Below are 23,665 nucleotides of genomic sequence, written 5' to 3' on the forward strand. Positions count from 1 at the left end.
AGAAGGAATGGAGTCTTCTGCATCCAAATCCTCATAAGGTGAGTAAGGTCCTTCCTGATGGTCTGATAGCTCTGATCCATCCGAGGAATAGTCAGAGGAGAGAGGTTCAGGGGGGTCAGTCCTAGGCCTTTTTTCAGGAGGAGGATGAGAGGCCCTGTCTGGGTGAGGTTGGGATCCCCTGATCAGAGAAATAAGGTCCTCAGCCAGGCTGAGAATCTGAGAACTAGAGGAAGGTCTGTGAGAGGGAGCTTTAGTAGGCAAGGCCTTGGAAAGTTTAGCTGCTTTAGCCCTGGAGAAGGCCTTAATAGACATAGAAGCAGGGGGCCTAGCTGCCCCACGTGCAGGAGTAGAGATGTCCAACGGAATGGTGTCGGACAATTCCTGTGTGCCTGCTTCTTCGGTAAGAATTTCTGTAGCTGACTCAGCCAGGGCCTGTGAGGCCTCGGTTGTTGGAGGCATGCTTGCGGCCGAAGGAAGAACCGAGGACTCTGTTTCAGCCGAAACAGAGACACTCGCGGTAGGCCTAACCGTGGTTTCAGCCGAAACCGCGGACCGCGAGTGTCGGTCCGTTTTTTTGCGTTTTTTGGCTAAATGTGTAGTCGGAGTCTCCGACGGCATTTTATAAGCAAAAGCGGGACCAAAAAACTTTTCAGCAAACTCCGACTGACGTCTAAGGGTCCGTCGGTTGAAGGAAGCACAGGCTAAACAAGCTGATACGTCGTGGTCTGGGCCTAAGCAAGGAAGGCAGTAAGAGTGGAAATCCTTATGAGGTATTTGTTTCCCACATGTTAAACAATTATTTACTTTGTCTGACATCGGCTGAGGCAAGAAAGAGTCCCCAACGGGGTACTTAGCTTTTTTAGAAGTCTTCGGTAGCTGAAATCTCTGGATCTGACCGACCGGCACTTGCGAACAGCTTCTGCTTCGGGCACCGCGCGGCAAGAAAGACTGAGGAAAATGGCGTCGGCTGATGCCTTTATACCCCAGGAGCTATGATGTCGGGTGAAGTGCGACATCAGCCGAGGCCAGACCCAGACTTTGGAATCCGGCCGACCGAAGGGCTGCCTGAGGCAGGACAACCCATATGTTATGAGTGCAGATGCATCCTTGAAGGACATAATCAGTCTTTAAACACAGAATCAACAGCAACGAAGAATGTCCAGCTCCATACCAAGAGTGACTAAAGTCAGAGTAAGTGGCAGAAAAGACAGTATTGAATTTATGGTAACTTTGGAATTGCAACAAGGGAAATAACCAATGCAGAAGTGTTTCCAAGGAAGTCCCTATATATGAGGCTGCAGGGCAGCCAGTCATCTTGGCAGTGAAAACAAACTGAGAATCCTTTTTCTTGCAAAGAAAAAGATGCCACCATGGTGAAGACCACAGATGAAAAATAAAATCTAAAACTGCAGCCCTTTGTACTGTAACTACTGCCTACACAAGATCAATAGGCCAAATCTCCTGCAAGGACCCTATGCAAATATACGTCAAAATACATACTATGGGGTCTAGCAAAACCATCCATTCACCCTAAGGGAGTAAAGGCATGAGCCCTTGCATAGTCAACTGGAACCAGATGCAATGGATGCGTTGCAATGACCAGAATAGGACAGAAACCATTCATCTCTCTTTTGGGATCAGAAAAAGAAGGGAATAACCCCCCACCCCTTTCCCCATGTTCCAAGTCTGGGGCAGACTCTTTCAGCAGCAGAGTGCTTTATGTGAAGTAAAGGTGTACAGAAGTAACCACGTATAAAACCACTGATCCTCTGAGACAGCTGTGCAAGCTGGGGCAACCTAAGAACTGTGTGCACCCCCCTCCAAAAGCGAACAGTCTGGACTTCTGCTCAGCTGGCAGGGTGATGACCTAGCTGCCACAGAAGGGGCAAGACTAACAATTTAGTACATTTCTCATATCATAAGAAGGCTACATCCTCTTTTGGGACTGGCATGAGTTAAAAGCAGAACAGAATGTGGAGAGAGAGAACACAGACCCCCTTCACAGTGTTAAAGATGAGTTTTCTCCCAAAGAATTTGATCAGTCCAAAGTGACTGACCAATGAGTTCTTCCCCCTTGAAGTGTACATCCAACACATTATTCTTGAGCAGGACAGTCTCAGCTATGCTATTCTGTTCAGAGGCACTTTCCAAGCCTATGGCCCTGGTCAAAATGTCTAAACAACTGAACCTACCACAGACTAAACGGTAGCCCTCTATGAAGCCACAACCACAGTCTCTTCAAAATGCTCCCTGAGCACGGACTCTGGGAAGACCATCAAGTTTACTAATAAATGATCAACTAGATGAGTTTAGAACTTGAGCAGGTAAGACGAGTAGCTGAGCACCTTAACCTGCAACACGGCAACATTTTTGCCAAAGCACAAGTGGTGAAAAGGATGAACTTAGCCAAAGTACTTTCAAGGAAGTCTTCTTGATGTCAAAACTCTAGTTATACAAAGCTGACACTTGCCCAGGATTGATCCTATCTATAGATACTCAGACAACAAAAAAACTAACACTTTGGGACCAGTAAACTGATGGTGCAATCTTTTGACAGGAGTTGACACACACTGGACTGTTGACTTAAACATGTCCACAGCAAATCTGCACTCCAACACTGCCAAACAAAACACTGTTCCTTCTCCCCAGAGGTGTAGCAACCTTAGGCTTGACTATTTAGTGAAGAGGTAAAGACCCACCCAAAAAATGCACTTTGGACTTTGTGTGAAGGAGGCATGTCTGTGTGCTTTTGTGGACTCCAGGATTATCTTTCTGAGGATGGTAATTTCAGGGAAGAAGTATCTTTGGAACTGTACGAGATTGAATGCAAGACTCTGTTGTAGTACTGTACTTTGTTTAATATGAAGATACATGAAGTCAATGGTAGCAGGTTTGTGAGCCACAGTGTTGACGCTTGAGTCATCAGCACAGCTATACAAAACTAACCCTAACACAACGGTCCTAAAAAGCAAATAAAAGTCAGTATCTTTGTCACCACAGAGGTACTGTGGCCAGCATCTACTTCAAGAACAGTCTCAAAGTAAGACTTAGATACTCTGATTAACAGGTAACAACTGTAACTCTAAGCAAGCACAGACTTCTACTAATAGTTTTAAGCGACAACCTCAGCATTAGAAATGTAAAGTACATTCAGCTCAAAACTGCCACAAATCCCAGTCAACCTAGGTATGGACAAAAATCAAATCCAGTATGCTATTTTTTAACTTCAAGAATACAGAATGGCATACTTTAAAAACTAGTGCTGACACTATTTTCAAAATGGAGTCAAAGCAGAAAAATAGCGAGGAAGAGAAAAGTTTCATCAATGACTCGACCATGCAACTTCTTACCTGCTATGGGGTCCATTGCTTCCCTATTGCTTGGAGAATATGAACTCTGTGATGATGAAAGTCCACCAGTGGAACTGCTAGTAAAGTGCATGTTTGACCTACGAGCTCGAGGGCCGCCCAGCCCCCGCCCTGGGTGAAACATCCTACGTACATGTCGAACACCACTGGATTCGTCGTCAGGCAAGGGTTAAGGAAAAAAAAACACAGAACTGCACAGTCATGGTGACAAACACCTGTGGCTGATTTTAAGTTTGCTGCAAACACAAGACTTGCAAATAAGTTGTGGGTTAAAAAACTACTGTTGCTTACTGAAAAGAATCATGAACTTCAGTTTCAAAATGTCACAACATTTTAGGGCAACCACACTAAAAATGTAGGGATATAGCTATTTAGTTATTAACGCGCAAATGGAAACAAGAGTGGCTTGCCATCAAATTGTACATGTCTTTGTTCCTCTTCTCTAAACTTCAAATACTCAATATATGCCAAACTGACAGTGCTATATTTTCTTAATTCTGTGGAAGCTCCCCTTGCAAAGCAGCTGTAAAGCAAGAAAAGAGGGCAGAACCACCCAAATACAAATTGATATTTTTGTCATTATCGGTGTAGCAATGTCTCAAATCAAGCTGCTTCTTTTTAAATATATAGCAATACATCCAGAGACTGAAAAAGCAGACCTAATGCACAAGTAATAAACATGAACAAATCTAAGCAGAGGATGTAACTGCTGCCTTAAATGTGCACTAAATACAAAAAATCAGTCGATACAAAATGCAAGCCAGAGAATGTAGATGCATCATTCAAAAATTCAAACTACACAGATAAAGTAAAAAAAAAAATAATGCAAAATACCTAAGCTAACAGTAAGGATGGGCGGACACTCCAAAGCTCAAGTCTTTATAGTCAGGACTGGATCCCTGCTTGAAAAATCCTTACAAATCAGAACTTTAAGAATGTGGCAAAATGTACAGTTCTGTAAGAACTTGGCATAATGGTAGATGTCCTACTGATCACTGCTGCAGTATTCCACACTGTTAGGTTACCTAGCCAAATAACCTAGATGTCCAGTGGGGTACCAAAGACAACCTTCCAAAGAGCTATATGTCTGACATATGGCCTCAGCCCATGAGCATAAGGGTATATAACCAGAAGTTAAATCCCCAAGACTCTCTCCAACCCAGTAAGCCTGAAGACGCCTAAGAGACCAAATAAAATGGTCAGCTAAGAGGGAAGACACAGAAAGATAGCAATCTCCCTCAGTCCATGATGGAAAGAGGAAGAATCAAAGAGGGAACGCTTTAGGTCACTTCTGTAGTATTCCAAACTGTTACATGATTTGCAAAGCTTAAGAGGTATGACAGCAGGATGGAAAGGAGATAGAGCTCTCTAGTAATCCAAAAAGAACTCACCTGGTAAAGGCAGCTACGGATTTAGAAAAAGCATCCACTCTAATGTTTAAGAAATGTATGCAGAGAAGACCAAGCAGCTGCTTCTAAAATTGCTCGAGTCAATCCCTTTGGTAAAAGGTTCCAGATGAGGCCACTGCTTTAATAGAATGACCCTTTGCTGGAGAAGGTAAAATATGCCATGTTGACTGTAGCAAAAGGAAATTAATGTAGAAATCCAGTTAGCAATAGTTTGCTTTGAGGCTAGGTTTCCTAACTTGGAATCTTGGAAAAAGAAACAATGGGTCAGACTTATGAATATCCTTAGTCTTATCCAGATAGAACCTGAGCCTTCTGTGCACATCCAGAGAACTTAAAACACACTCTGCCTTATTTTGTGGATTAGGGAGGAAACTGGGAAGATTTATGGTATGACTGACAGCTGGCCCTTAAAAGACGTGCTGTCCTCAAGAAAAATAAGGAAGGGAGGGATTGCCATAAAGGGTTGTAGCTCGGCAACTCATCTGGCTGAAGTGAGCACTACCGGGAGAATAGTTTTTCAAGTACAGAATTTAAGAGGCAGATGCTGCTAGTTCAAAAGGTGGGACTGAGTTTTTCCAGCAGAGAGTTGAGGTCTCAAGCAGGAGGGAAAGCATTCCTTAGAGGTTTCAGGTGGAGTACACTTTTTAAGAAAGTACCAGTTGTACAAGATCTTATCATAAACAAAAGATATGTACTTACCATGACTTCAGCTTCGAGGATTAGGCATACGTACATTACATATGTACCTTATACCTTGCACGCAAGATATACATTTGATGTACAATGCCTGGGAGATGTAAAGGCTTTGGCAACTGGCCAGACATTAAGACATCCTTGGCAGGATGTCTTAAGAGTAAAGAATACTGCAACACTGATAAGGAAGGACATATGTATGAATGCTCATCAATGGAGGGTCCTATTCATTTTGAGACAGCAGACAGAAAATCTCTTCCATTTAGCAACATAAGATTTTCTACTAGTGGGTTTTCTGGTATCCTGCAAAGCCTAAAAGCAAGTCCTCAAAAAATTGGTGTCAAAAAGGAAGTAAAACCCCATCACCCAGAGTCTCAACTGTAGGGTGGGAAGATGGTGAACAAGAGTGGCCTTGTCTTGTGTGAGAATATCCATCTGGGTCACGTAACTTGCGGCGACTGCCCCTAACTAGGTGAAACAGAAGGGGGAACCAATGCTGTCTGGGCCAAAAATCAGTCGTCAGCAAGATTTTAGAAGTGGGAGATAAGCACGGGAACACCCCGTCCAAAAAAAAAAAACATGTATTCTTACTTTCCAAGCAAAAAGACTTGGCACTCTGGAACAGAACCTGGTAAGTTTACTGTTCAGAGAGGAGAAAGATTTACTCCAGGATTATTCCACTGATGGACAGTGTTCAGGAAAACTTCCCCATGAGGCATCCACTCATGAGGAAGAGAAATAAAAGGAAGGGTCCCCAATGGGAGACTATTTGCCTTTGGCTCGATAGCTTACAGACTAAATTAAAAAAAAAAAAAAAAAAAATGCATTCAAACTGGTGGCAAAGTAGATGATACCATAATGGTCACATGTCACTTATGTAACTTACGCTACAGAAGTAGGACATGCGTCTGACACGGCACTTAAAATGGCCCAAGGCTTTGGCATGTTGGCTGGACATAAGGCTATCCTCGACAGGATATCCCTTTAAGGAACACTACAACAGTGACAGGAAAGGACATCTTATTTTACACAGCTTTTTAGTCTTATCAGGGGATTTACTCCAATTTCTCTCGCAAAGGAATTTCTTTCTAGGTATGGGGGGGGGGGTAGTGGAGTGGAATGCTAAAGTGAAAAGATACAGATCATAAAGTTCTAGATGTCAAGACAGACGTGTAATGTCAAACAATTACCACCAAAAGGAGGAAGACACATGTATGGTTCTTCAATCTCTCTCCAAACCCTTGGTAAAGCTAAAATATAATTTCAGATTCCAATATCAGTGACCAGTAGGTACTATATTCCCATTTACAAAACAACAATTTTGTTTAAAAGACAACAATGGCACCCTGGGGAACTTTAAGATGATCTTTTCACAATCATACAGGAACTAAACACTTGCCTACAATATACTGTGTCTACTTACTCGACATGCTACACAAAATACAGGCGTCAAACAAGGGTGACTACCCCTTACCCGTCATCACTTTCACTACCCATAATAATCTTACAAACCAAAAACATTTTAATATCCTTTAACTTTGCAAACTCCATTGATCACTACTGTACTTCCACTCAATATGCTAAATGACTTCTTAGCTCTGCTAGGTCTAGCTATCTCCTGAATGTGTTCACTTTTAAAATGCTTAAGGGAAGGTTACTGCTTACCTCTGGCAAATGAAGTGTTTAAGATTCCTCTTAACCCCTTAGAAACAATAATTCTACTAAACTACATCAGCAAGCTAGTCCCTGCAGCACAGAACAACCTGCCTTAAGAAATTAACACTTCGCCCCTTGACACTGTGGTGGTGGTGCTGCGGTAGCGTTGTCGCCTCACAGTAAGACGCTGTCCGGTTCGATTCTCAGCTAGAGCGTCTTCTGCGTGGAGACATGGGTGAATGGGCGTACCTTCATTGAAGGTTGTGCGTCAGGGCTGGCAACTCGGCATGTAAAAATCTGCCAATCATTAGTGGAACGGAGTTCCGCTGTGGCGACCCCTATCTGTGAAAAGCCGAAAGACACAACCACCCCTTAAGCTGGAATACAGCAACACAAGTTTCTGTCTGCCTTTCAATATAGCTCAGGCAACTGGATGAGTACCCTAAAATTTACTCCAGGACTTCTAAGTCTTGCCCTCCTTGAAGAAAATAGCAGAGCCTATACGTGGGTATTGGCAATGCACATTTAGCCTCTGGTCCAAAAGCATTGCATTTCCCATTATTCCTATAATTCATATCACATTACTTAAGAAAAGATGGAAGGAACATGTACTACTGTATAAATTACTTTTTTGATATGCTGGTTAATCTATGCTCACTAGAGAGTCAATCCCTGAATGACGTGTCCCCTATTTCAGTGCATTTAAATATCAGTGTCTGCTACAGAATTATACTTTGTAAATGTCTTTACATACTTACACTCAACTGCGTACTTATCACAATGCATCTATTCATTTATTATGTTATATACTTTAGTACTCATTTTTGTAAAATGGACATTTGGCATCGCTTCCTAATGCTGGTTATACTAGTAACAATTGTGTGGCTCGCATAATGGCTGAAAAGGGTCTTGTACCAGCCCACTTTCCTGGTTATCAAAGAAACAGGCATCCACTGCCAGACATCTCTGTAGTATACTCTGGAGCAGCATTTCCTTGGTTGTCTAAGGTATGGAGAAGCAAAGAGATCTGCTTCTGGGACGTTCCACTTGTTGACAATTTCTAGTAAGGTGTTCCTATGCAACATCCAATTCTGTGGGCTTGCAGACATCCTGCTAAACTAGACTGCCAACAAGTTATCAATGGAGATCTAAGTTGCTCACAGGAGAAGGTGTACTAGGGCTTGTTCCCAGACCTGCATGGTTAGTCTGCAAAAATATTAGGAATGCACTCCTACATTTGTTTATGGATCACATGACTGTTGTATTGTTGGTTACTACCTTCAAAGTCACATGCATCAATACAGACTCAAATGCATTTGGAGTAAATAACCACCATCACTTTAGGTTTACATGCAATGCATTTTTTTGCAGATTCAACCTGCCCTATGCCTCGTCATCCAAGAAATGGGCTCTGCAAGACTGATCCAAGGCATCTGTAAAAGTCTGGGTTTGATTAGGGGCTGGTGATCTGAAACACATTCCCTTCATTCTTTATGATCTGTATTTACCTGCAATTTAGTTTATTTTTTAAAACAGGGAAGTACTGGTACCAGTTCCCAAGCAGTCTTTTTTGTTGGTTCCAACAGTACCTCAGGAACCAATGCAGTTTTCTAATACAAAGCCTGGCTAGGGGAACAATCAGAATGATGGAGATCATGTAGCCCAGTAAGCTCAGGGACTGCCTGGCAGTTGAACTGGATTTCTCTGGCATGCTCTAGAACAGGGCAGTCAAATTGGACTTCTTTCACAGGGATGAATGTCTTGCACAAGCTGGTGTCCAGATGGATCCAAAGGAAAATCACCATTTAAGGATGACACAAACTTGACTTCTGAGTTTTCAGGGAAAATCCTAGCCTACTCAGTTGAAGAGTATACTCTACAGCCATCAGGATTACCTGTAATGTCTGGGCATGACTCAGAAGAGCAGCTGCCAATGTATGGATAAGCATGGATGCCCTTAGTTCTGCAATGCACCATCACTAAATCCTGGCAATGGCACAAATTTTAAAGAACTGCCTGTGATCCTTGAACATGGGGATACATGGACAGGCAACTTTATGGTCTAAGATAACTACGAGACTCAGGGCTTAAAATAAGGTTATATGGCCACAGTGTTAATATCTTGAATTTTAGCACTTTCTTGAAATCACTTCACTTTGAAATGGCCAAATTGGGACTCCTGGTTCTGTCTTGTTTTGGAACTTTGAACAATACTGAGTAAAACCCTTTTTTCTTCGTAATTTGGAGACACTTTCTCTAAATCCCCCTTTGCCAGTATCTTCACTAGGCTTGAATTCATTAGTTGTTCTTGGTCACATGGGATGGGGGGCAAACCCATCGTTTTTGGTAGTGAGAAAAGTACAGTTTTGTACCTACCATAAATGTAGATGTTCGAAGATCCACATTGCTGCAGTCCTTACATATGGGTAGTCCGCTGTCCTCGGTCGGCCCGAATACCAAAGTATTAGGCTGACGTCGGTCAAGGCGCTTAAAACTGACATCAGGACGTCAGGGTACAAAAGCGCATGACCGACGTCATATCCTCAGTCTTTTCTTGCCCCAGATGTCAGAAGGCCCTAACAAGAAAGGCCAAAGCCAAAAAACCAAATAACCAACCACCCCTGCACTAACCATATTTACAATATGTACAACAAACCACACCACCACCTCTAACTACAGAGGGGAAGGAGGGAGGGTAAATTGGACTGCAGCAATGTGGATCTTCGAACATCTACATTTATGGTAGGTACAAAACTGTACTATGTTCTTCATCTCACATTGCTGCAGTCCTTACATATGGGTAGAATCCCAAAGCAGAGGTAAGGGAGGATGGCAAAACTATACAGCATTAGGGGCTGCCAAGATGCCCTGTAAAATCACAGTGGCAAATCCAGCCCTAGATTTAGAGTAAAGTGGAAGGTGGTAATGCTTAGAGAAAGTATGCACTGAACTCCAAGTAGCTGCTTCCAAAATATCTTTAGTAGCCACCCCCCTTAGGCAGTAGCCCTAGTGGAATGAGGCCTAATCCCAGCTGGAATCTCCTTACCATGATGGGAATAACAGAAAGCAATACAAAAACCAATCCACTTAGAAATAGTTTGTTTTGAAACAGGTTTGCCCTGAGAACCCAAAGCAAAAGAAACAAACTGCTGAGACTGCCTGAACCCTTTAGTTCTGCTCAAATAATATCACAACTGTCTGTGTATATCCAAAGTGTGCAAAATCCTCTCCCCTTTATTTTGGGGGTTTGCATAAAAAGTAGGCAAATGAATAGTTTGGTTTAAAGCCACACTAGAAAAGTACAGTTTTGTACCTACCATAAATGTAGATGTCCGAACTGGATAGCATCTGCAGTCATAACAAGTGGGTTGTCCTGTCGCTAGGCAGCCCTGCAGTCGGCCGGATTCCAAAGTCCGGGTCCGGCTTCGGCTGATGTCGCACTCCACCCGGCGTCATCTCTGTTGGTCTTGGTATAAAAGCATCAGCCCACGCCATTTTCCTCAGTGTTTCTTGCCCCAGATGCCAGTAGGCCTCTTGCAGGGTAAAATTTGGATAGATGCCAATGTTTCCAAATAGATAGAGGTAAACACAACAATAAGCATATATGTACATATATACAAACAAATACACCATAAAGACTCCCCAACAGCTAGCTATTAGGAGGGTAAACACCCTAGGAGTACCACAGAGGGAAGGAGGGAGGTAATCCTGACTGCAGATGCTATCCAGTTCGGACATCTACATTTATGGTAGGTACAAAACTGTACTATGTCCTTCATGGATGCATCTGCAGTCATAACAAGTGGGTAGAATACCATAGCCAACTAGGGAGGAAGATAAAGGTAGATTATGGTGTGTTTAGGATCCCTTGCAGTACAGCAGTGGCAAACCCTGCTCGGGATCTGGAATAAAGAGGCAAATTATAATGCTTGGCAAATGTATGCACGGAGGTCCAAGTAGCCGCCTCAATAATGTCTTTGGTTGCCACTCCTCGTAAGAAGGCTATTAAAATCATGTTTGGCTTGTCCTGTCTGACCTTCAGGAGTACCTTTGGGAGTGAGAGGCAGAGGAGGAAAGGCATACACGCGGAAGTGCTCCAATTGAATGAGAGAGCATCCACTTGGCTGTTGGGATGAAACCTTTTGTGCAAAACTTTGGCAGCTGGTAATTTAGTGGAGAAAGCGAACAGATCTCTGTCTGGAGTTCCCCATAACACTGTCAATCTCTGAAATACATGAGGATCAATTTCCACTTTCATTGGGGATCCATAATTTGTCTGCTCAACACATCTGCTAAGGGTTCTGTGCTCCTGGCAGAAACCTTTGCCTGAAGATTTAGCTGTAAACGCTGAGAGCAGTCTCCACCACAAAATCATTGCTTGTCTGCATAGAGGATATGAATGTGTCCCCCCTTAGCTTGTTGATGTACCATTATAACAGTTGTGTTGTCTGTTTGAATCAACACCTGCCCTGGAAGAAGTAAATCCTTGAAAGCTATCAATGCAAATTGGACTAAGCTAACATCTCCTTCAAGTTGATATAGCAAAAATGTTGAAGTCTGGCAGGCCACGCGTGTCTTGTACCCATTTCCATTTAGATGAGCTCCCCAAGCTTTTGTCTGAGGCATCTGTCGTTTAGAATCTGACTACGCACTCTGGTCGGGGTCTACAGAGAGTCCCTTTGTTTAGGTGACATTCCTGAGCCCACCACAAAAATTCCCTTTGAATGCAGGTATTATCTGAATGACAGTGTCCATATCTTGGCAGTGCTGCGTCCATACATTTTTGAGATACCATTGTAGCTTCCTCATATGCAGTTTGGCGTGGGAGAGTACCAGAAAACAAGATGCCATGAACCCCCAAGGCTTAGGACTGTCCTTGCAGTCAGCCTGGACTGCCGAGACAATTGGTGAAGTGTAAAGAGAAAAGATTCTTTTGTTTGTCCGGGGTCAAAAGGCCCATCTGGGATGCTGTATTCAGTCTCACACCCAGAAAGCACATGTCCTAGAGAGGGTACTAGACTGGACTTTATTTTCGTTCACAAGAATACCCCAGAGCATCTTAACACTGCTGCATCACATACTGTAAAATGATGAAGAAGTTAAGTCGCTTTCCTTCAGCCTTGTAACTCAGGCAATCGGCCCCTCCAAATAAGCGGATAGATTTGTATTCCTCCTTTTAGCCTGGAAGAAAGCTACCACTGGAGCCAGAACAGCTTCGCGGAACACTCTGGGCGCATGATAGATAAGCCAGCAAAGGGCAAATGCAGAGAACTGATAACAGAAGTCCCAGCCCGGCGAAAATCCAGGATACTTCCTGCACCTGGAGCCTGATAGGAACATGAAGGTAGGCCTCCTTGAGAGATCCAGAGTCACCATCCAGTGATCTTTGCCCAGCAGATGTAAAAAGCTGTTGTAACGATCAACATTTTGAACTCTGGGAATGTCCAGATATGTGCTTGAGGGATAGATAAAATCCAAAATTGGTCTCCCCACTCATGGTTCCCTTTCTTTGGTACTAGAAACAGGCGAGAATAAATTCCTAGGCCCACTTTCAAGTAAAAGTAACGCTTGTATGGCCCCTATTTGAAGTAGTAGAGAAATTTGTTTGTGAGCCTCTAGTCTTTGCTGAGGAGGAACGTCTGGCATACCTTGAAAGGAGGCAAGGTATGGAAATAAAATTTGTAACCTTGGTGTATGATATCCAGTACCCATTTGTCTTGGGTAATCAAAACTAATTTTCCTTGAAGAGTGCCAACCTTCCTCCCAAAGGTGCTGCCAGGCAAGAAGGATCTGGCAGCTGAAAAGGTGGTAATACATTGGGCGGCCTGTTGCATGCAAAGGATTCTGGCCCTGCCTCACCCAAGATTGTGGAGGTGAAACTCTGTTCTAGGTCACCAAGAAAGAACTCACTGAGCCTGCCCCTACCACGTCTGTGATCTACCCCTGTGACCGAGAATCATAAGAAGAAGGATCGTCCACCCTTATATGCAGGGCCAATTCCTACTAAACTTGGAGGCTGAACTTGCAAAAATCTTTAACAGCCCGTATAGACTCTATGCCTTGTCTTCCATTTTCTTCAAGACTGACTCCACAGGTGAACCAAAATAACAACACATCAGACCAAAGCATCCAAAATCCTTTGTCTTAACATGGTCAGATAAATTCTGGATCCTTTAGCCAAGGCGTGCCCTGCGAAGAACTGAACCAGTGGCAGCCACCCTAGACGCAGGCCTGCACAGCATCAAAACCACATTGTAATGAATGCTTACCCACCTGTTCAGAGACATGCACCAAATCTTGTAATTCTTTACACTCCAATGCCTTCATAGAGCATCCACCTTAGGACCCCTAAATTGAGAAAAGAAGAAGAGTTTTGATATTTCAACATATGAAACTGGCAATTCAAAGCCCTCATAGCTAAGGTAGAAGATGTATAGACCTTCTTTCCCCATCTATCCAAAGCTCAAAACCTCATCAGAGGAACCGGATTTTTACAACAGAGGCTCCTACACCCTTAGGTCCCTGACTAATAGTTTCTGGGTCCGCCCTAGGACTCTTTATAAAGATATTTATAGACCTCAGGCACCCTGTAATACCTATCCGGTTTAACAAAGCGGGGGTGAGAATCAGGATTAAGTGAAGAGCCTCTGGAAAATACATCTTCCACAACATCCAGAAAAGTGTATAGCCAAGGGCCTATGTGAGGGGTAAAAGCAAAATTCCTAAGCTCTTTTCCTCGAGAATCAGAGAGAAGTCCTGGACCTTCCCACTTAAAAATGTTCCCTCATAGAATGAAGTGTCTCTGAAAAAGAAAAAATCCTCTGAGGAGAAGCAGAGGAGTGGAATCATCTGCATCGAGAATCAGAGATAAGGAGAGAGTACTCCTGCAAGTCTTCAGTCAAGACTGCTGAAACATCCTAAGCCTGCTCCAAAACTTCCCAACTCTGGCTCCCACCCCTGGAGCGCACTCTTATCAGGAGGGGGCAAAGAACCTCCTAATCAGTAATCAAATCTTCTGCCATTTTAAGCATGTGCTTCTTAGGCACAGACCCTGCTGAACTAGGGAGTTACACCAACAGAAGCTAAACCTGGCCTACCTCTGGGAGAAGCCTCCTTGGAAACAGAAGGAGAGGGCCTACAGCCACCCTAGGAAGGGAGGGGAGTACAGTAACCTGAGAAGCCCCCTTCAGGCCTGACCTGCCTCTAGAGAGGCCACATCCTGCAAAATCAAAGTCTCCCCTGAGACTCCAGAGAAGTTCTCGCCGTCGGAACCACCGTCTCCACTGAAGTTCTAAGAACCGTCGCTATGTCCGGAACGGACGACTCCATCTTGCCTGGGTTTTTACCTGTTTTGTCTTTTGCGCTTCTTCGTAGGGCAGGCGGCGGAGAGTCCGACGGCATATTATAATTGCACACGCCATCAAGACCAGCCTAGCACAATCTGTACCTTCGCTTAATAGTGCGCTTATTGAATCTAGTACAAAAAGCTTATTACCCAACAACGTCGTGCTCAGGCCCCAACAAGGAATGCACAAAGAATGATAATCCCTGGCGCGTATCTGTTTCCCACAAGAAATACAGTTATTCACTTTTTCTGACATCCGGTAATACACTGAGGCAAAGAAAAAACACAAATATTCCCCAACGCGGTACTTAGCCAACTTGGATTCGGTCTGAACTCCGAACTTGAAAAATTTCCCTGTAACGCCGAACGGCACTTGCAACGCTGCTTCTGCATCGGACCATGCGGCAAAAAAAGACTGAGGATATGACGTCGGTCATGCGCATTTGTACCCTGACCGCCCCAAGATGTCAGTTTTAAGCGCCTTGGACCGACGTCAGCCTAATACTTTGCGGTATTCGCCAATGCACCGAGACAGCGGACTACTCATATGTAAGGACTGCAGCAATGTGAGACGAAGAACATCTATATTTTGCAGCCCTTGGAAACTATTCAAGACCCACTGGGCTCCGATTAAGCTGTACCACTGTTAAAACAGGAGGCCCATCAGCCCCCACTATTTTGGGGCTCTAAGAGGGTGAGAGAATCAGGACAATGTAAAGGCCAGAGTATACATTTTGTCTTAGAGAGGAAGAAGGCTGGTGCAGCCACAGGCTGTTACTTGGCAGGAGCTTGCCAAGAACATACATCTCCCTCAGTCCATTTGCTGACAGCTCGCTCTTTTGACTGGCCTTCTTTCCTTTTAGTTCAATTACCCTTGACTTGCCTTCAGTTCAAAAGGCCCTTGTTTAGACTCGGATTGATAATTCTAAATGCATTTGGGAGGGAAAGATGGGACATGTGTCTAATAGACTCCATTGTATTCACTCCTATCCATCAATGTTTTGACCACAATGTAAATAATGCAGGGTTCACAGATCAGTTCTTTTGTCTAATGCAACATTCAGGGAGCTGTGCATTTAACACAGTCAGAGAGGGGACCGGAGCCCCTCACAAGGAGAAGTGTCTTCTTTAAGGCTGAAGATGTAACTTCAAGAAGCACCTGGGATGCTGTACCCACAGCAGCATACCTACACTTCCATTTCGGTAGCTTGTTTTGAAGTAAAGACAACTTTAAGACTTCATCCTACACCCCCAGAAGCTGCCCGAGGACATTTTCTGGGAGTTGGTTTAGAAGATTAAGTAGCTGTTTCCTATGGCCCAGTGGTTCCAAGGTCCGGAAATTCCTCAAGCTCCACTGCCTGTGTGACTCTGAGGAAGTCACTTAACCAGACACCACAATTCCTGGGCAGCCGTCTGAGAAAAGCTCTATGCAGATCAGTGCTCTACTCCAGAACAAAACAAAATGCTCATTTTATGATGCAAGTCTGTTTAATGACTTAAAGGTCAGGGTGGTAGAAATTAAAAAAGTTATGTACTCACCCATAACTTCAGAGCATCTGTTATCCATTTTCATTCTTCCTCAACAAAATGGGTTGGACAGACCCAATCCTCGGATCCAACCTGTCGTATACTTCTAGACTTTGGGTCAACTCTTTGAGCAACCCCTTCTACCCATAATGCCCCTAGTCCCTCCTCTATACCTCAGATGGAGTTTGCTGCTATAAGATTTCCAAAATTAGATAAAGAAAAGGAATAGTACAAAGAGGGTCTACATTATTTCATCGACCGCTTAGTATATGTCAAACACCTAAACATCGACAGCTAAGGGTTGAAAACTGACAATATTGAAAGGCCAGTTGTGAATTCTTTCTATCTGGAGAAGAATTTGGTTGGCAATTATTGAGGAGTTTGGGCCCTTTCCCCAATGTAGAGCGATCTCTGTGAGTTGGAACATTTAGTTAGGGGGGTGTGGGGGGGTGAAGCCCCCCACTTGGTTACAGCTTAGAATTTTCCCGATGAAAGAATTTGCTTAACTTTTTAGTTATGTACTCACCATAACTTCCAGATGTTTTGGGATCCATCTAGCCTACATTCCTGACCTGATGGGTTCGAGCCGATCCCTCGCTCCGAATTCTCGCACACTTTACTGTACTATAGAGCGAGGCCTCTAATTGGCTGAGCTATCTTTATCCCAGGATGCACCACCTCACTAATCCCCAGATCTTGTTTGTCCGCATTCATGCACACATGCACAGCTTGTTTTATATAACATTGTTAGATGTTTCCCAAAGATGAAACAAAAAGGAATTTGCGGGGGGTTTCGGCCGAAACCGCGGACCGCGAAAGTGTCGGTCTTTATCTTTGCGTTTTTGAAGATTGGGTAGTCGGAGGATCCGACGGCATAATGTACGCAAAATCAGTACCGAAAAACTGTTCTGCAAACTCCGACCGACGCCTAAGCGTTGCCGGTTGAAAGAGGCACAGGCGAACAGGCTGCTACGTCGTGGGCTGGGCCTAAACAAGGCAGACAGTAAGAGTGGAAATCTTTATGAGGTATTTGTTTCCCACAGGTTAAACAATTGTTAACTTTTTCTGACATCGGCTGAGGCAAGAAAGAGTCCCCAACGGGGTACTTAGCTTTAGAAGTCTTCGAAGTAGTATTCGGTAGAAGTAATCTCTGGATCCGACCGACCGGCACTTGCGAACAGCTTCTGCTTGCCACGCAGCAAGAAAGACAGAGGAAAATGGCCGGCTGATGCTTTTATACCCAAGACCAACAGAGATGACGCCGGGTGAGGCGACATCAGCCGAAGCCGGACCCGGACTTTGGAATCCGGCCGACTGCAGGGCTGCCTGACGACAGGACAACCCACTTGTTATGACTGCAGATGCATCCATGAAGGACATCCACTTTAGGCATAAAAGAAGGGTTAGTACGCAAAGACACCCTATCCTTGTGAAAAATTAAGAAAGGCTCAACTGCCATAAGGGCCTGTAACTCAGAAACCCTTCTCGCAGAGGTAATGGCCAACAAAAAAGCAGTCTTCCATGATAAATATTTCAACTCTGCAGTTGCTGCCGGCTCAAAAGGTTGTAGAGTGAGTTTCTCCAACACAAAATTGAGATCCCAAGCAGGAGTAGGAGCTCTACGGGGGTCTTATATTCTTTGCCCTCTAAGGAATTGCTTAAACAAAGGATGAGAAAATAATGGTGGGTCACAGTCATAGTGAGCAGAAATTGCTGCAGCATGAACCTTTATAGAGGAGAAAGACAAACCTTTGTCCAATAACTCAGTAAGGTATTGTAGAGCAACACTTAAATTAGGTTTAGAAACATCAAAGTCCTTTGCTGTACTCCAAAATAAAAATCTCCTCCATTTATCTGCGTAAACTTTCCTTGTACTAGGCCCTTTGGCCTCCAAAATAACATTCAAAACTTGTTGTGGAAGCTGAGACCCTCCAGGGTTTAAAACAGAATATGCCAGGCTGTTAGATGCAGAGAGTGAAGTTTGACATTGAGTAAATGACTGTTCTCCTGAGACAGCAGGTGAGGAATCGAAGGCAAAGGCCATGGAGGCTCCTGCCAGACTTCTCAGTAATGGGTACCAGTGCTGTCGAGGCCAATCCGAGCTATTAAAATCATGTTTGGCTTGTCCTGTCTGACCTTCAGGAGTACCTTTGGGAGGAGAGGCAGAGGAGGAAAGGCATACACGGAAGATTGCTCCAATTGAATGAGAGAGCATCCACTTTCCAAGCTGTTGGATGAAACCTTTTTGTGCAAAACTTTGGCAGCTGGTAATTTAGTGGAGAAGCGAACAGATCTCTGTCTGGAGTTCCCCATAACACTGTCAATCTCTGAAATACATGAGGATCCAATTTCCACTCGTGGGGATCCATAATTTGTCTGCTCAACACATCTGCTAAGGAGTTCTGTGCTCCTGGCAGAAACCTTGCCTGAAGATTTAGCTGTAAACTGAGAGCAGTCTCCCACAAAATCATTGCTTGTCTGCATAGAGGATATGAATGTGTCCCCCCTTGCTTGTTGATGTACCACATAACAGTTGTGTTGTCTGTTTGAATCAACACCTGCCCTGGAAGAAGTAAATCCTTGAAAGCTATCAATGCAAATTGGACTGCTAACATCTCCTTCAAGTTGATATGTAAATGTTGAAGTCTGGCAGGCCACGTGTCTTGTACCCATTTTCCATTTAGATGAGCTCCCCAAGCTTTGTCTGAGGCATCTGTCGTTAGAATCTGACTCGCCTCTGGTCGGGTCACAGAGAGTCCCTTGTTTAGGTGACATTCCTGAGCCCACCACAAAAATTCCTTTGAATGCAAGGTATTATCTGAATGACAGTGTCCATATCTTGGCAGTGCTAAGGCCCATACATTTTTGAGATACCATTGTAGCTTCCTCATATGCAGTTTGGCATTGGGAAGTACCAGAAAACAAGATGCCATGAACCCCAAGTCTTGTAGGACTGTCCTTGCAGTCAGCCTGGACTGACGAGACAATTGGTGAAAGTAAAGAGAAAGATTCTTTTGTTTGTCCGGGGTCAAAAAGGCCATCTGGGATGCTGTATTCAGTCTCACACCCAGAAAGCACATGTCCTGAGAGGGTACTAGACTGGACTTTATTTCGTTCACAGAATACCCCAGGCATCTTAACACTGCCATCACATACTGTAAATGATGAAGAAGTTCGCCCTTTCCTTGGGCCAGAATCAGGCAATCGTCCAAATAAGGATAGTTTTGTATTCCTCTTAGCCTGAAGAAAGCTACCAGTGGAGCCAGAACCTTCGTGAACACTCTGGGCGCAGTAGATAAGCCAAAGGGCAATGCAGAGAACTGATAATGAGAAGTCCCAGCCCGAAAACGCAGATACTTCCTGCAACTGAGCCTGATAGGAACATGAAGGTAGGCCTCCTTGAGATCCAGAGTCACCATCCAGTGATCTTTGCCCAGCAGATGTAAAAGCTGTTGTAACGTCAACATTTTGAACTTGGGAATGTCCAGATATGTGTTGAGGATAGATAAATCCAAAATTGGTCTCCACGTGTTCCCTTTCTTTGGTACTAGAAACAGGCGAGAATAAATTCCTAGGCCCACTTCTGGCAAAGGGACCGGTTGTATGGCCCCTATTTGAAGTAGTAGAGAAATTTGTTTGTGAGCCTCTAGTCTTTGCTGAGGAGGGACGTCTGGCATACCTTTGAAAGGAGGCAAGGTATGGAAATAAAATTTGTAACCTTGGTGTATGATATCCAGTACCCATTTGTCTTGGGTAATCAAAATCCAATTTTCCTTGAAGAGTGCCAACCTTCCTCCCAAAGGTGCTGCCAGGCAAGAAGGATCTGGCAGCTGAAAAGGTAGGTCATTGGGCCTGTTTACGAAAGGACTGGCCCCTGCCCTCACCCGAAGATTGTGCAGGTGAACTCCCTGTTCTAGGTCTGAAAGAACTCTGAGCTCTGCCCCTACCACGTCTAGATCTACCCCTAGACTGAGAATCATAAGAAGGATACGTCCACCCCTTAGCAGGCCAATTCTTACTAAACTTTGGAGGCTGAACTTGCAAAAAATCTTTAACAGCCTGCATAGACTTAGCCTTGTCTTCCATTTTCTTCAAGACTGACTCCACAGGTGAACCAAACAACACATCAGACTGCAAAGGAGCATCCAAAATCCTTGTCTTAACATGGTCAGATAAATTCTGATCCTTTAGCCAGGCGTGCCTGCGAAGAACTGAACCAGTGGCAGCCACCCTAGACGAGGCCTGCACAGCATCAAAACCACATTGTAATGAATGCTTACCCACCTGTTCAGAGACATGCACCAAATCTTGTAATTCTTTACACTCAATGCCTTCCGCCAGAGCATCCACCTTAGACCTCAATTGAGAAAGAAGAAAGTTTTGATATTTCAACATATGAAACTGGCAATTCAAAGCCCTCATAGCTAAGGTAGAAGATGTATAGACCTTCTTTCCCCATCTATCCAAAGCTCTGGCCTCTTTATCTAGAGGAACCGGATTTTTTACAACAGAGGCCTTGACACCCTTAGGTCCCTGACTAATAGTTTCTGGGTCCGCCCTAGGACTCTTATAAAGATATTTATGAGCCTCAGGCACCCTGTAATACCTATCCGGTTTAACAGGCGCAGGGGGCAGAGAATCAGGATTAAGTGAAGCCTCTGAAAATACATCTTCCACAACATCCAGAAAAGGGGGTATAGCCAAGGGCCTATGTTGAGGTAAAAGCAAAAATTCCCTAAGCCTCTTCCGAGAATCAGAGAAGTCCTGACCTTCCCACTTAAAATGTTCCCTCATAGAATGAAGTGTCTCTGAAAAAGAAAAATCCTCTGGAGGAGAAGCAGGAGGAGTGGAATCATCTGCATCAGAATCAGAATAAGGAGAGTACTCCTGCAAGTCTTCAGCCGAAGACTCTGAAACATCCGAAGCCTGCTCAAAACTTCCCAACTCTGGCTCCACCCTAGGCCTCTTATCAGGAGGGGGCAAAGAACCTCTAATCAGAGTAATCAAATCTTCTGCCATTTTAAGCATGTGCTTCTTAGGCACAGACCCTGCTGAACTAGGAGTTACACCAACAGAAGCTAAACCTGGCCTGCCTCTGGGAGAAGCCTTGGAAACAGAAGGAGAGGGCCTAACCACCCTAGGAAGGGAGGGGAGTACAGTAACCTGAGAAGCCCCTTCAGCCTGACCTGCCTCTAGAGAGGCCACATCCTGCAAAATCAAAGTCTCCCCCTGAGACTCCAGAGAAGTCTCCGGAACCACCGGTTCCACTGAAGCTCTAAAGAACCGGCGTCCGAACGGACGACTCATCTTGCCTGGGTTTACCTGTTTTGTCTTTGCGCTTCTTCAGAAGCGGGCGCCGGAGAGTCCGACGGCATATTATAATTGCACCGCCATCAAGACCAGCCTAGCACAATCTAACCTTCGCTAATAGTGCGCTTATTGAATCTAGCACAAAAGCGACACCCAACAACGCCGTGCTCAGGCCCCAAACAAGGAATGCACAAAGAATGATAATCCCTATGCGGTATCTGTTTCCCACAAGAAATACAGTTATTCACTTTTTCTGACATCCGGTAATACACTGAGGCAAGAAAAAACAAAATATTCCCAACGGGTACTTAGCCAACTTGGATTCGGTCTGAAACTCCGAACTCGAAAAATTTCAGAACGCCGAACGGCACTTGCAACGCTGCTTCTGCATCGGACCATGCGGCAAAAAAGACTTGAGGATATGACGTCGGTCATGCGCTTTTGTACCCTGACGTCCTGATGTCAGTTTTAAGCGCCTTGACCGACGTCAGCCTAATACTTTGGTATTCGGGCCGACCGAGGACAGCGGACTACCCATATGTAAGGACTGCAGCAATGTGAGATGAAGAACATCTATAGCTTGCAGCCCTTGGAAACTATTCAAGACCCACTGGGCTCCGATTAAGCTGTACCACTGTTAAAACAGGAGGCCCATCAGCCCCCACTATTTTGGGGCTCTAAGAGGGTGGAGAATCAGGACAATGTAAAGGCCAGAGTATACATTTTGTCTTAGGAGAGGAAGAAGGCTGGTGCAGCCACAGCTGTTACTTGGCAGGAGCTTGCCAAGAACATACATCTCCCTCAGTCCATTTGCTGACAGCTCGTCTTTTGACTGGCCTTCTTTCCTTTAGTTCAATTACCCTTGACTTGCCTTCAGTTAAAAAGGCCCTTGTTTAGACTGATAATTCGAAATGCATTTGGGAGGGAAAGATGGGACATGTGTCTAATAGACTCCATTGTATTCAATTTATCCATCAATGTTTTGACCACAATGTAAATACGAGGTTCACAGATCAGTTCTTTTGTCTAATGTAACATTCAGGAGCTGTGCATTTAACACAGTCAGAGAGGGGACCGAGCCCTCACAAGGAGAAGCGTCTTCTTAAGGCTGAAGATGTAACTGAAGCACCTGGATGCTGTACCCACAGCAGCATACCTACACTTCATTTCGGGTAGCTTGTTTTGAAGTAAAGACAACTTTAAGACTTCATCCTACACCCCCAGAAGCTGCCCGAGGACATTTCTGGGAGTTGGTTTAGAAGATTAAGTAGCTGTTTCCTATGGCCCAGTGGTTCAAGGTCCGATTCCCTCAGCCTCCACTGCCTGTGTGACTCTGAGGAAGTCACTTAACCAGACACCACTCCTGGGCAGCGTCTGAAAAGTCTATGCAGATCAGTGCTCTACTCCAGAACAAACAAAATGCTCATTTTATGATGCAAGTCTGTTTAATGACTTAAAGGTCAGGGTGGCAGAAATTAAAAGTTATGTACTCACCATAACTAGGCATCTGTTATCCATTTTCATTCTTCCTCAACAAATGGGTTACAGACCCAATCCTCGGATCCAACCTGGCCGTATACTTTAGACTTTGGGTCTAACTCTTGAGCAACCCCTTCTACCCATAATGCCCTAGTCCCTCCTCTATACCTCAGATGGAGTTTGCTGCTATAAGATTTCCAAAATTAGATAAAGAAAAGGGATAGTACAAAGAGGGTCTACATTATTTCATCGACCGCTTAGTATGTCAAACTACCTAAACATCGACAGCTAAGGGTTGAAAACTGACAATATTGAAAGGCCAGTTAAGTGAATTCTTTCATCTGGAAAGAATTTGGTTGGCAATTATTGGGAGTTTGCCCTTTCCCCAATGTAGAGCGATCTCAGAGTTGGAACATTTAGTTAGGGGGGAGGTGGGGGGGGGTGAAGCCCCCCACTTGGTTACAGCTTAGAATTTTCCCGATGAAAGAATTTGCTTAACTTTTAGTTATGTACTCACCATAACTTCAGATGTTTGGGATCCATCTCGCCTACATTCTGACTGATGGGTTCGGAGCCGATCCCTCGGCTCCGACTCGGCACGCTTATGCTATAGAGCGAGGCCTCTAATTGGCTGAGCTATCTTTATCCCAGGATGCACCACCACTAATCCCCCAGATCTTGTTTGTCCGCATTCATGCACACATGCACAGCTTGTTTATATAACATTGTTAGATGTTTCAAGATGAAACAGGATTCGGACCTTCTGATATCCTCTGATCTCCAAGGAAGGGGGAAGGAGGGTGGGTTATTAGAATGTAGGTGAGATGGATCCCAAACATCTGAAGTTATGGTGAGTACATAACTAAAAGATGTTATGT

The 23,665-nt window shown here is 44.3% G+C and overlaps 1 protein-coding gene across 4 annotated transcripts in view; it reads right to left on the minus strand.

Moving 5' to 3' along the window:
- The window catches only part of KCMF1 (potassium channel modulatory factor 1), a 1,043,135-nt gene that overhangs the window by 348,563 nt on the left and 670,907 nt on the right, over positions 1-23,665 (minus strand). For all 4 annotated transcript variants that reach the window (XM_044059692.1, XM_044059694.1, XM_044059693.1 and 1 more), the window contains one exon: positions 3,351-3,525. In XM_044059692.1, coding sequence (XP_043915627.1) covers positions 3,351-3,525 — 175 coding nt within the window. The remainder of the gene's footprint in view (positions 1-3,350; positions 3,526-23,665) is intronic.

This window comes from Protopterus annectens, chromosome 17.part0, assembly GCF_019279795.1.
Source record: "Protopterus annectens isolate FY-2018-M chromosome 17.part0, PAN1.0, whole genome shotgun sequence".
Taxonomy (NCBI): domain Eukaryota; kingdom Metazoa; phylum Chordata; order Ceratodontiformes; family Protopteridae; genus Protopterus; species Protopterus annectens.